General features: G+C 36.5%; 1 protein-coding gene across 1 annotated transcript in view; it reads right to left on the reverse strand.

Annotated features, from left to right (window-relative positions):
* Positions 1-649: 649 nt before the first annotated feature.
* The window catches only part of LOC126336128 (peroxidase-like), a 161,947-nt gene continuing 150,230 nt past the window's right edge, over positions 650-12,366 (reverse strand). Inside the window, exons 15-16 of the mRNA XM_049999617.1 lie at positions 7,925-8,015; positions 650-1,194 (exon numbers count right to left, since the gene is read on the reverse strand). Of these exons, the coding sequence (XP_049855574.1) occupies positions 1,051-1,194; positions 7,925-8,015 (235 nt within the window). The 3' untranslated portion in view covers positions 650-1,050. The remainder of the gene's footprint in view (positions 1,195-7,924; positions 8,016-12,366) is intronic.

Below are 12,366 nucleotides of genomic sequence, written 5' to 3' on the forward strand. Positions count from 1 at the left end.
TTTGCTGCTGTATATGGTAGCAATGTATAATTCTAAACCCATGAAAGTACAAGCCTATCCCCTTATGAAGTGGCACCTCAAATAATAGGGAAAAATGCTAAGCCACTACGTGAACAGCCATCACAATGATTGGGCTACTTTGCTTCTGTGCATGGTAGCAGTGTATCATTCTAAATCCATAAAAGCACAGGCCATTGCCAATTGAAGTTATTAAGACAAAGATAGGAAAAAAAACTGTGAACTAGTTAAACCTTTGTGAGAACATTGAGAGAAGTGTGGAAACAGGTAGGAAAAGCTGATACTGCGATCCTTGAGCATTGAGAATGAGTGGGAAAATGCAATTCAAAACTACCAGAATATCATGTGGGTCAGTGGGTGAAGCTGACAAGCCCAAATTCTCCAAAAGGTAAAAGCAAAAAAATTGGCACCCAATACCGAGGTCCTTATCCAGTTACTCAGATGGCGTCACCGGTAAATGTCAAACGACAGTAGCCAACATGTACAACTGTTGTGCTTGTTGGACTTATTCATCCTTTCAGGGGTGCCCAGATTCATGTCAACCAATAATTGCAGTTTGTGCAAACTTAATACAAAATCTCTCATCAGTATGATTATGCTGTAACAAATAACTTCAGTTCAATAGAATTACTCTGATTTTAATTTCATTTATTTCATATTCAAATGAGTATAACATCTTATGCATGACATTTTAAAATGGAGTATCTTTCAACAACTCATATATTAATGTGTTAACATTTTTTTATATCTAAGCTTTACTGACATCAGATGAAAAACTGCCATAACAGCTTGTACACTAATTTCAATGACATGAAAGCTAAAATCTTTCTCATGTTCACCCATTTATAGAAACATTACTGAAATATCCCATATTTGTTCGCTAAATGATATACTGCTATTTTTAGTTTTAATAAAACCACCATTTCCTATGAATGTAAAAGGACACAAAATCCAAAATTAAAATCAGGAAAATGTAAATCAAATCAGTCAAATTAATTTGTGAAAACAGGGTATAAGTGTCATTCTAATACTTCAGTCCATTCCATTCAAGAGTGATACAAAATTGTCAGTCACATTATCCTCTTCTGTTTCATCAGGAACCTGGAAAACCAAGTCTATGTTTGGATCCATCACTTCAGTTTCATTGTCGGGTAAAATTTCCTCAGATAATCTAACCTGAAAAATTAAAGTAATTAGAAAATATTAGAAAAGTAACATCTAATTACTATTACTGAAATAACTTTATGTTTACAGTCTGCAGAGTTTAACATAGTGGTAGTAGTTGTTGTAATAATAGTAAACATGATGCAGCATTAAATATGCATTAATCATGCTATAGCAACACTTTTTCTCCAAATGTCTTAGATGTCCAAAAACAATAATCTACAAAATTTAAAAATAGTATGCACAAATTCAAACTGAGGAAAAATAATTACTCTAATTTCATCATATTTTTGTTGTTTATGATTTAGGCCCCTACATCAAGAACAAATTACACAAACTTACCTAACAGAAAAAAATAAGAAGCAAGAAAGAAGAGAGTTGTTAATTAGTCATGTGTTCCATAGATCAATACTTTCATGGAAAAATGTTTGCAGTTGGCTACAGAATCAGGATTGTACCAATGCATGCACCTCTTCATCCAAAGCAAATCAACAGCACGAATGTCTTTCTTCACGGCTCCAGAAATATGGAAACCACATGGGGAGGGAGAGAAGCTGTATGGAGGATGTGTAAGACCTTTCCAGCGAAATCTCTGCAGCACAATCAAAACAACAGGCATGCCGGCTTGGGAAAGTAAGAAACAGGAACTCTGCCCTATTTTTTAATTTTTTAAATTACAACCCACTTGCTAATCTACTCTTGTGGCCCTTGCAATCTTACTGTCAGTCAGCAAATTCAGTTCACAGAAAAATTATACACAGCTTTCACCACCTTACATAATGAAATTAAATTCATGATCATCATGTTTGTTTCAGTTATATGCATACTTTTATGTGTTACTTGTAATATGAATTGATTTGGTACTTAAATTTGAACAATGGGTAATTAAATAGGGTATGGTGTGATTATGTGAAAAACTGCACTGCTATGTCACAAAATACGACAGCATTTTAGACAAAAGATTTCAGTTTTTAGATCTCTTTTCAATGGTATTAAATTTTTTCCCAATTTTCTGATTTGAAATCCTGCAGTGAGCTACTTTGCACAATTTTGCTGCAACTTCTTACACTGTTCAGTGTGGAATTAAATGAACATTGCTTAATTTGTATCTAGGAAACTAGACAGATCCTTTATCAATAATTTAGTCCTTTGGATGATGCAAAATAAATAATCACATTGTGTACAGCAATAGTGTTGTCACATACCCTGCAACATACCTTATGTTACAATAATTTCCAATTATATCCAGTAATTTATAATGACATATAGCATTCCATCTGAAAGCACCCCATCCAATGGCATACATTCTCAGACATTTTGGAAACTTAATTTGTTCTTTGGACGATATATAAAAAGTTTTCTTACCACGAAATGTCTATGAGGTGGGTAAGGGGGGAGGGAGGGGGGGAGACATATTCCTTTTGCTGTAGTATTCAATACAAATGATTAGTATAGCAACCAATACAAACTTATACCTGCATTATGCAACACACATGATCACACAGAATTAATTACTTCATTCAAGTTGTTTTATAACTAATAGAAGCATTTATTTTGCATTACAGATGGGCACAATACATATATCAAACATACAACAATCTCATCATGTTCTTTGGAATAGAGGAGTTAATAGAAACAAAAAGAAAGAGCTAACTACTCAGTTAACATCTTGTTTTTAAGGTTCCATATCTCAACCACTAAAAATGGAACCCATATAGTATCACTTTAAAATCCATCAGTATGAACAATTGTTATGACCCATTTTTCTCAGGAGTGGGTAGAGGTATCAAGTTTAAGTTTTTGTCAATGTAAATAAAACAGAAAGAAACTTCCACATGGGAAAAATATATTAAAAACAAAGATTCCAAGACTTACCAAGAGGGAAAGCGCCGGCAGACAGGCACATGAACAAAACACACAAACACACACACAGAATTACGAGCTTTCGCAACTGGCAGTTGCTTCGTCCTGACGAAGCAACTGCCAGTTGCGAAAGCTCGTAATTCTGTGTGTGTGTTTGTGTGTTTTGTTCATGTGCCTGTCTGCCGGCGCTTTCCCGCTTGGTAAGTCTTGGAATCTTTGTTTTTAATATATTAAGTTTTTGTCACATATTTAGGTCTATAAACCCTTGGTGGTGTGAAAAATTTACACTTCTAACCAGTGTGCTCATGTCATGTATTTCAATGATCGTAAATTTACTCAACAAAAACTATGGGGTACTTCCTGTTGACTAGAATCACAGTACTCATAAATAAAAAATGAAAAATAGTTAATTTATGATTATATTATACAAAAATTTTTTCCATTTGTTGTCCACCTGTTAAGACCCCTTCTTCTAAGGAACATTACCGAGAGAGGTAGCACAGTGGTTGGCACACTGGACTTGCATTCGGGAGGATGACGGTTCAAACCCGTGTCTGGACATTCTGATTTAGGTTTTCCATGATTTCCCTAAATCACTTCAGGCAAATACCGGAATGGTTCCTTTGAAAGGTCATAACTGACTTCCTTCCCAATGTTTCCCTAATTTGATGGGACTGATGACTATTTGATCCCCTCCCCCAAACCACCCATCCATCCATCCAGCTAAGGAACATTATAGGTATCAAGTTGAAATTTATGTCAGATACTAATCTTTGGTCTCTTTGCAGTCTAAAAGAGTTAAGCTTGTAAGTCAACTCAGTCAAAAGATGTGCCCATTTATGTCACATATTTAAATACTCATGAATTCACTCAACTGTGAAGACTTTTCTTCTTAGGGATAGATGTCTTGCTGGAAGATGACTTCCTTTCCTTGCTAGACCTGGCCTTTTTTCACATATCTTTTGTTGCAATTTGTCCAGGAGGTTAGCATAGTATTCTCCAGTAATTGTTTGCCAAATGGGGAGATAATCTACAAACAGAATCCCCTTCTCATACCAGAACACTAATGCTATGATCTTTCCTGCTGAAGGAATTGTCTTTGCTTTCTTTGGTGGTGGAGAATTAGCCTGTCTCCACTGATTTGACTGTTGTTTTGTCTCTAGGTATAATAGTGCACTGAAGTGTCATCAGTGGTCGCAAACCAGCACAAAAAAATCTTGTTTGTTTCCCCTAAAATGAGCCAAACATTGCTCCAATAGGTCCATTCTCACACATTTTTGATCCAGCATCAAAGAGTCATGGCACCCACCTTGCAGATAATTTTTTCATTTCTAATTCTTCAATTAAAATGTGATACAGCCTTTCAGATGACATCTGGCAAGTGTGAGCAATTCCTCACACTTTCAATTGGCAATCCTCCATGAATATTTTGTGCACTTTTGCAATGAGTGCTGGAGTAGTGACACATCTTGGCCAACCACTGTGCGAACATCATCTAAGCTCTTCCGACCAAATTTAAATTCATTTGTCCACTTGGCAACAGTTTAATATGAAGAAGTAGAGTCCCCCAGTGTATTCTGGAAATCAGCACAAATGTCCTATGCTTTCATACCTTTCTTTATGAAGTACATAATCAGTGCTCGAATCTTGATTTTTTCCATCTTTGCAAATCATTATGCCGGAACAACAACAGAGCCATATCACCACCACAGCTCTCTTCCAAGAGCACTGACATGGCACTTGTTTACAGGCATCAATCCAATGAATATCATTTGAACAACTCGTTGTGCCAGAACTGACTTCTCATGGTGATTCTGGGAACTTTTCAAACCACCCTCGTATCTTTCCCTACATTGTTCTAATTGAAAGTGTCTGTTCAAAGTATTTTTGCATGTGAAAAGTGTGATTATAAATATGAGCAAAGAGTGCCAAATGCATTCTTGGTCTGTCTACACTACAAGTCATTCTCGTGTCTTCAAAATGTAACCATGAAGTGTATGTGATTTTGATTTGTAAAAATGTTATATCTTATCTCAGATTCTATTCTGAAAATATGATGTGATAATTTTTATAAAAAACTGTTCTCATGTACATAAAAAAATAATAAGTATGAACACAAGTTTTTTTAATGACTACACAACAAACTTGACAATGGGAAACAAGCTGAAAGCAAGAGAGAAAAGTAAGTAAAATCATAGGTTCTTTGTACCTGGTCCTTACTAATGTCAACCACACTGAGTTCACAGAAGTCACAATAAAGCAATATACACACATACAGATTGCCGTCATATCATGTACATAAGGTATAAAACGGCACTCCCTTGATGGAGCTGTCATTTGTACTCAGGTGATTCGTGTGAAAAGGTTTCTGACATGATTATGGCTGCTTGATGGGAATTAACAGATTTTATATGCCATATGGTAGTAGAAGCTAGATGCACGAGATATTACATTTCAGATGTCATTAAGAAATTCAATATTTTGAGGTCAATGGAGTCAATAGTGTACCAAAGAATCCAAATTTCAGGCATTACCTCTCACCGCAGACAATGTAGATTCCAACAGCCTTCACTTAATGAATGAGAGCAGCACCATTTGCATGGAGTTGTCAATGTTAACAGACAAGAAACATTGCATGAAATAATCACAGAAATCAATTTGAGGCATAGAACAAATGTACAATTATGACAGCATGGTGAAATTTGCCATTAATGGGCTATGACAGAGGTGACCAACATAAGTGCCTTTGCTAACAGCATGAAATTGCCTGCAGCACCTCTCCTGGGCTCATGATCATATCGGTTGTGATGATATTGGTTGGACCATAGATAACTAGTAAACCATGGACTGGCCAGATGAGTACTGATTTCAGTGGCTACAAGCTGATGTGTGGCACATACTCCTGAAGGCAGGCTACAAGTTGTCAACAAGGCATTGTGCAAGCTGGTGGTGGCTCCATAATGGTGTGAGCTATGTTTACATGGAGTGGACTGGGTCCTCTGCTCCAAGTGAATCAATCATTCACTGGAAATGGTTATGTTTGCTATTTAGGGGCCATTCACATGGACTTCATGTCATTGGGCCACAATTGTTCACAACTGGCCTGAAGAGCAATCTGGACAATTTGAGCAAATGATTTGGCCACCCGACCAACTGACTGAAATCTATCAAATATTTATGGGACCGAGTCAAAAGGTCAGTCTGTGCACAAAATTCTGCACCAGCAACACTTTTGCAATTATGTATGGCTATAGATGCAGCATGGCTCAAGATCTCTGCAGGGGACATCCAATGACTTGTTGCCGCATTGAGTTGCTGCACTATGCAGGGCAAAATGAGGTCTGACATGGTATCAGGAAGTATCCCATGACTTTTGTCACTTCAATGTATGCAGTGCAAGAATGGTAAAAACCAAACCTAAAATGCACTTACTGTCTTTAAGGTTCAACTTTGTGGCTTATTGGTATGGGAAGGAAGATTACAATTATGTTGCTCATCTGGGATTAAATATTACAACTGGGTTGATTAATGGAAAGAAATATTACAATCTTTAGTATAAAGTGCAAAATGGTGTTTAGACACATAAAAAGTAGAGAAGACTGGTTGCTATACAGTGTTGTCTAACTGTTTTTAACTGCATCATTAAATTTCAAGTCTCAGTAAGAACAGAAGACAATAGTTCAACACCTCTACTTTCTATGCATCCATATACCACTGCACTTTTCCTTAAAGGTGAAGGACAGTCCGTTACTGCAATCATTTGTTACACTACAACAATAAGTTTTCATTTGCATAACAATACAATATTTTAAAAAAATGAAAAAAGACAGGCTTAAAAATGTATTAAGTTCTTCTTCTTTTCCTTTTTTTGCACATTCTTTCAATGATAAGGATGTACATTCACTCAGTGTCCCATGATAAAAATAGGAAGGTGAGACATGTTTGCCATGTTACCACTATAAACATGGGCTTTTTCGGATGTACTTCTTACCAAAAAGTGACTCTTATAGCTGGAGTTATCAGTTTTTTTAAAAAAACAGGCTTTTGAATTCTTGTAGGAATATTTCCATACAAACTCTCATCCCTAACATATTTCTTTATTTCTAACTGAGAAGCCAAATACCAATGTTCATAGATTTATCTTCAAAATTGCTTTCATAATGAACTATTTCCATAAAAACTTTCATCCCCTTTTCACCCCCTTGGGGGTTAAATTTTCAAAAACCACTAAAACTTTTACTTTTTTACTTCTAACAGAGAAGTGAAGCACTAGTTTTATAGACGTATCCTTAAAAATGTCCTATTTCACTCCCTTAAAGGTTGAATTTCAAAAAATAGCTAATTAAACAATGTCTACAACATAAGATCAATGCCTCCTCCACATTTCAAGTTTCTATCCTTAGCAATTTGGACTGCGTGATGAAGAGTCCATGAATCACTCGGACATTCATGTAAAGAGATTACAATCATTGGACAAGAGATCAAATGTGAACACGTAGTCTAAGAGAATCCAGAATAAATGCCCAAATTGGAAATACAATGAAAATATACTTAAAATAATTATACAGTTAAAAAACTGACATAGAGGATATAGATGAAACACATACAAAAATGTTTGTAAGATTAAAATTCGTAACACTGAAATCTGCAATCTTTGTTTTTCATCCTCTAATATCTCTCTTGATATTGTTGTTTTGAACTATTGGTCCTTTTCTTCACCATCATTTGCATCATTGTATACATTTTTCTCCTCAGCCCCTAAACAAGCTAACTTTTCAATTTTAATGTGCCTTCTTTTTCTTAGAACCATCATAATCTATGTTTCAAGAATGAATAATTTAATTACAAAACAAATAACCTAATCTCAAACAAGACTTACTTCTGATAGGTTATCCTGTAAGCTCTGATCCTTCCATTTTGTTAAATCCAATCTAGGTAGAAGCTTGCTATTGCATGTGACTCGAGGATTTCTGTAAGATTCATCATAATTTAATGAAACACACTGATTGTTAAAAGTAAGATAGATGGAATTAAGGAATAATAGGTGGTAAAGTATTACAATAGCTTTAACAAAACTGAGAATGGATTTAGAAACAATTGCAGACCTTCAACTTGCTATAGATTCGGGGAAATATTTTTCTTCAAATACCAGCAACATACACTCCCATTCATAAACTAAAGGATCTTTGAGACATAAGAAGGTTACAGGAGTGCTCTGTGGGTTTTAACTGTGGTGTAGTAACTTGAAAAATGAAAAATTTGGCGTTTATGGCATGCTAGTACATGACTACTTTGTGTGGATGAAACAATCCATTGTGGGAAGAGTTCTAGGCTATAATAGTTCCAACTGTATTAATGTTGTGTCTTGTGTGCTTAAGGTGTATAGTATGGATAACATTACATGTGTCCCAATCACAGGAAGATTAGTGACCAACCAGAAGACATGGGCTGAGAATTGAATGTCACTCACACTATCATTTTCATGGTTATGGAGAAGATTCCAGGAAGGAGGAAATATTTCAATCGCAGTAAGGTCAATTATGTAATACTATAGAACATCAGAATTGATGTCAAGCATTAAGTGTTCAATGATGTTCAATCAGCACAGTACTTACCTTACTTGGATTGATAAATGTGATGTCTTGCCCTACTTTTAGAGGTTCCTGATAGAGAGGGGTCGCATCGTGTTCATGGATGAGTTGCTGTATAACTTGGCAGTTGACTGTTGTGGTATGTTCATCTGAACAACCTAAGACCATGTCACAACCCTGCCTATATTGTCAAGAGGGACTGATACAACAAAAAGTCTTGGTCATATGTTGGAAGCCCATAAGCTACAGCACATGTTTCCTAGAGGTACTGTAACAGCTTAATTCTATAGTGTTGACATCTTGCACAATTTTCGTACCTATTCTCTGATACTTATGGACCTTTTTTCCGCCATATGGATGATAATACCAAACCACATAGGGCTGTCCTGGTAGATTAGCACATACAAAATGATGATAACATGAGTATAGAGCAGCCAGCTCACCGCCCCCCCCCCCCCCCACCCCTCCCTCCCACTCTCCAGACTTAAACTTGATTGAACGTTCACAGAACATTCTAAGTCAAAGAATTACATCCCAGATACTGCTGCCACAGACTAACTCTCTTCCACAAAAAGTTGTGCAGCAATAGAAAGTGTTACAACAAGACATACTGGATGGCTTCATCCACGATGTGAGGAGGTGACAGCATCACATTTCATAGCAATATTCTGTATGCTACTGAATGAGGAATTCCAATGAAAATAAGACCCATTGATGGCCCATGGCTAGTTTCCTGCATACTTTGTATACACATCACTGAGTCACAGATCAGAATGTTACCAGGGTATATTTTAATACACACATTATTCCTATGCCTCATGTTGCATTGTGGATCAGAAGATGCGAGACCAGAAGTGCCAGAAAACTGATGCCCAGTACTGTGGAAAGTTTGAAAAGGCATTTATGGAATTGAGGATCACAGCCACTGAAGTAGGTCACAAACTCAATTATTTAACATGATCAGCAGAGATCTGCCACAATCTTGGGAGCTGTTTAGTCGTCAGTTCAGTCAGTTTCTCCAAAAAGGGCCAACTGTTCTTGTAATTATTAAGACATGACTGACAGTAGAATAGACTGAACCTAGCTGTGGTTGCCGAAGATTGCAATCCAATTCTTTTAAAGGCATCAGCCTTATTTTAGTAATTTTTATACAGTAAAACTATATTACTTTCCCACTGTTATTGTTTCAATCTTACATCTGCTTATCACATATCACCACATTAATATCTGTTAATGCAGTCTATGTCACATCCAATTTTACAGTGATCACCAGTTTCATCCTTTACTGTAAGTCAAGCTTTCATATCATTATGACTCTATCAGCCCCTCTTCTACAGCCTGGCTACACATGTACACTGCGTCTGCAATTCAGAGTGGTAATTAGAAAAGCATGTTGGTAAGCTTGTAAGAGCTCACACTAAAAGATAATATCTTGTCAAGTTACTCCATAAACAGCTCTCTTTCATCATCTACTTCCATATCTCAAACATAGCTGTTGCTATTTGTTCCTAGCCAATACTTTCCTTGCTGTCCAACTTTGAAAATCTTAGCTGCGACCTTTTTCTAAGGTTTTGACCACCAAACACCCATATAATCTACCTAATATTTTATTCAGTCACTATTCAATACTTACTCACAGTCCTGCATCATCAGTGTTATTCTTCTATGGTAAAGCCAGATGCAAGAGTATCCCATATACTCGTCCTACAGTTCATATCACAGTCCACTCACAAACATTTTGTATCCAACCATAGGTAGGATCACATATGAAATCACCCACATCATGTTGAAGTTGCACTGGCTCTATGTAGGTATCACAATGGACAAACTATCTACCAAGATGACTGGCCACCTCTTGAACTGTGACCAGCAGCAACCTTAAATCTCCCTCCCTCTTCCTCAATTTTAGCTCCTCTGACCAAATAGAAGGGTTGAGATAGTCCATGAGATATGATCTGTTAGTGCAATTGATAAAACATTACACACGCATGAGGTATCTGGGTTTATGTCCCTGTTCAACATACACATTTTACTTGTCACATGTGATAAATATAATTTATACCTTGCAAAAGGGTAGAAAATTACTATGACAATTCAGAAGTCAAGTATAGCTCAAGTTAACAAGATTTATGGTGCAAAGAAATGATACACAATGACAAAGCCAAGCAAGGTAATTAAATCACTATGAATCTGTGTGTCAGTCAGTCCAATAAAATTAAACACATATCCCAAAACTTTTACAAATGTTGCTGCATACAATAGCATGTTGACACTAAAGGTGTGCAGTCTACAGCCATCATGTGGTAGAACAAATTTTTGTTTGCTATCAAATTCATCATTATATTGGTTCTGTTAGAATGGGGACCATTTTGGTCTTCTAACAGCTGGTAGATTGCAATTGACATTGAACTGTTGATGTTGTTATTTTAACAAATGTGATGCCAATGATATAATTTCTGAAAGATTAATAAATCAAAGTTTATATTTTGAGAAAAGAAATAAAACTGATGTTTGAAGATTTCAATTAATAAATGTATACAAATAAAGTTATCTTTGTTTAACCTCTTCCCCAGTGCTAAATCATGAACCTCCCAAACAGTTCTTAAAATTAAATTGGAAAACAGTTTAACTGTCTCATTATGTTTCAGATATTTTAAACAGTACGAACAGAAGCTTTATCTCTGCAGATTTAATCTACACAAATCTATATACAAAACATGACACTGTGGTAAAAATTTAATACTCGAAAAGATATTGAGATATAATGATGTTGTGGCAGATTTAAAGGAAGACATTACAGTAAAGGAGGGAAAGAAAGAGTTGTGAACCACAACAAGGCATGCCATTACAAACTTCTCTATCCACATTTTACCTTGTACAACACATGCCTTCTATCCCTATAATCACTTCATACACTGAAGCACCAAAGAAACTGGTATAGTCATGCCTATTCAAATACAGAGATATGTAAACATGCAGAAGATGGCACTGGAGTCAGAAATGCCTATATAAGACATAAAGAGGTTGGCACAGGCATTAGATCTGTTACTGCTGCTACAGTGGGAGGTTATCAAGATTTAAGTGACTTTGAATGTGGTTTTATAGTTGGCTCACAAACGATGGGACACTGAATCTCTGAGGTAGCAATGAAATGGGGTTTTCCCATACAACCATTTCACGTGTGTACCATGAATATCAGGAATCCAGTGAAATATCAAATCTCCAACATTGCTGCAGCTGGAAGAACATCCTGCAAGAATGGGACCAACAATGACTGAAGAGATTCGTTCAACATGACGGAAGTGCAACCCTTCCACAAATTGCTGCAAATTTCAATGCTGGGACATCAGCAAGTGTCGGCATGTGAACCATTCAACAAAACATCATGGATATGGGCTTTCAGAGCAGAAGGCCCACTCGTGTACCCTTGATGACTACAAGACACAAGCTTTACACCTTGCCTGGGCCCATCAACACCTACATTGGACTCTTGATGACTGGAAACATGTTGCTTGGTCAGACGAGTCTCGTTTGAAATTGTATTGAGTGAATGGAGACAGCCTCTTGAATCCATGGACCCTTCTTGAATCCGTAGACCATGCATGTCAGCAGGGGACTGTTCAAGCTGGTGGTGGATGCTTTGTAATGATGTGGGGTGTTTGCAGTTGGAGTAGTATGGGACCCCTATTACATCTAGATATGACTCTGACAGGTAACACATATGTAAGCA

The sequence above is a fragment of the Schistocerca gregaria genome, chromosome 2 (assembly GCF_023897955.1).
Source record: "Schistocerca gregaria isolate iqSchGreg1 chromosome 2, iqSchGreg1.2, whole genome shotgun sequence".
Lineage (NCBI taxonomy): Eukaryota > Metazoa > Arthropoda > Insecta > Orthoptera > Acrididae > Schistocerca > Schistocerca gregaria.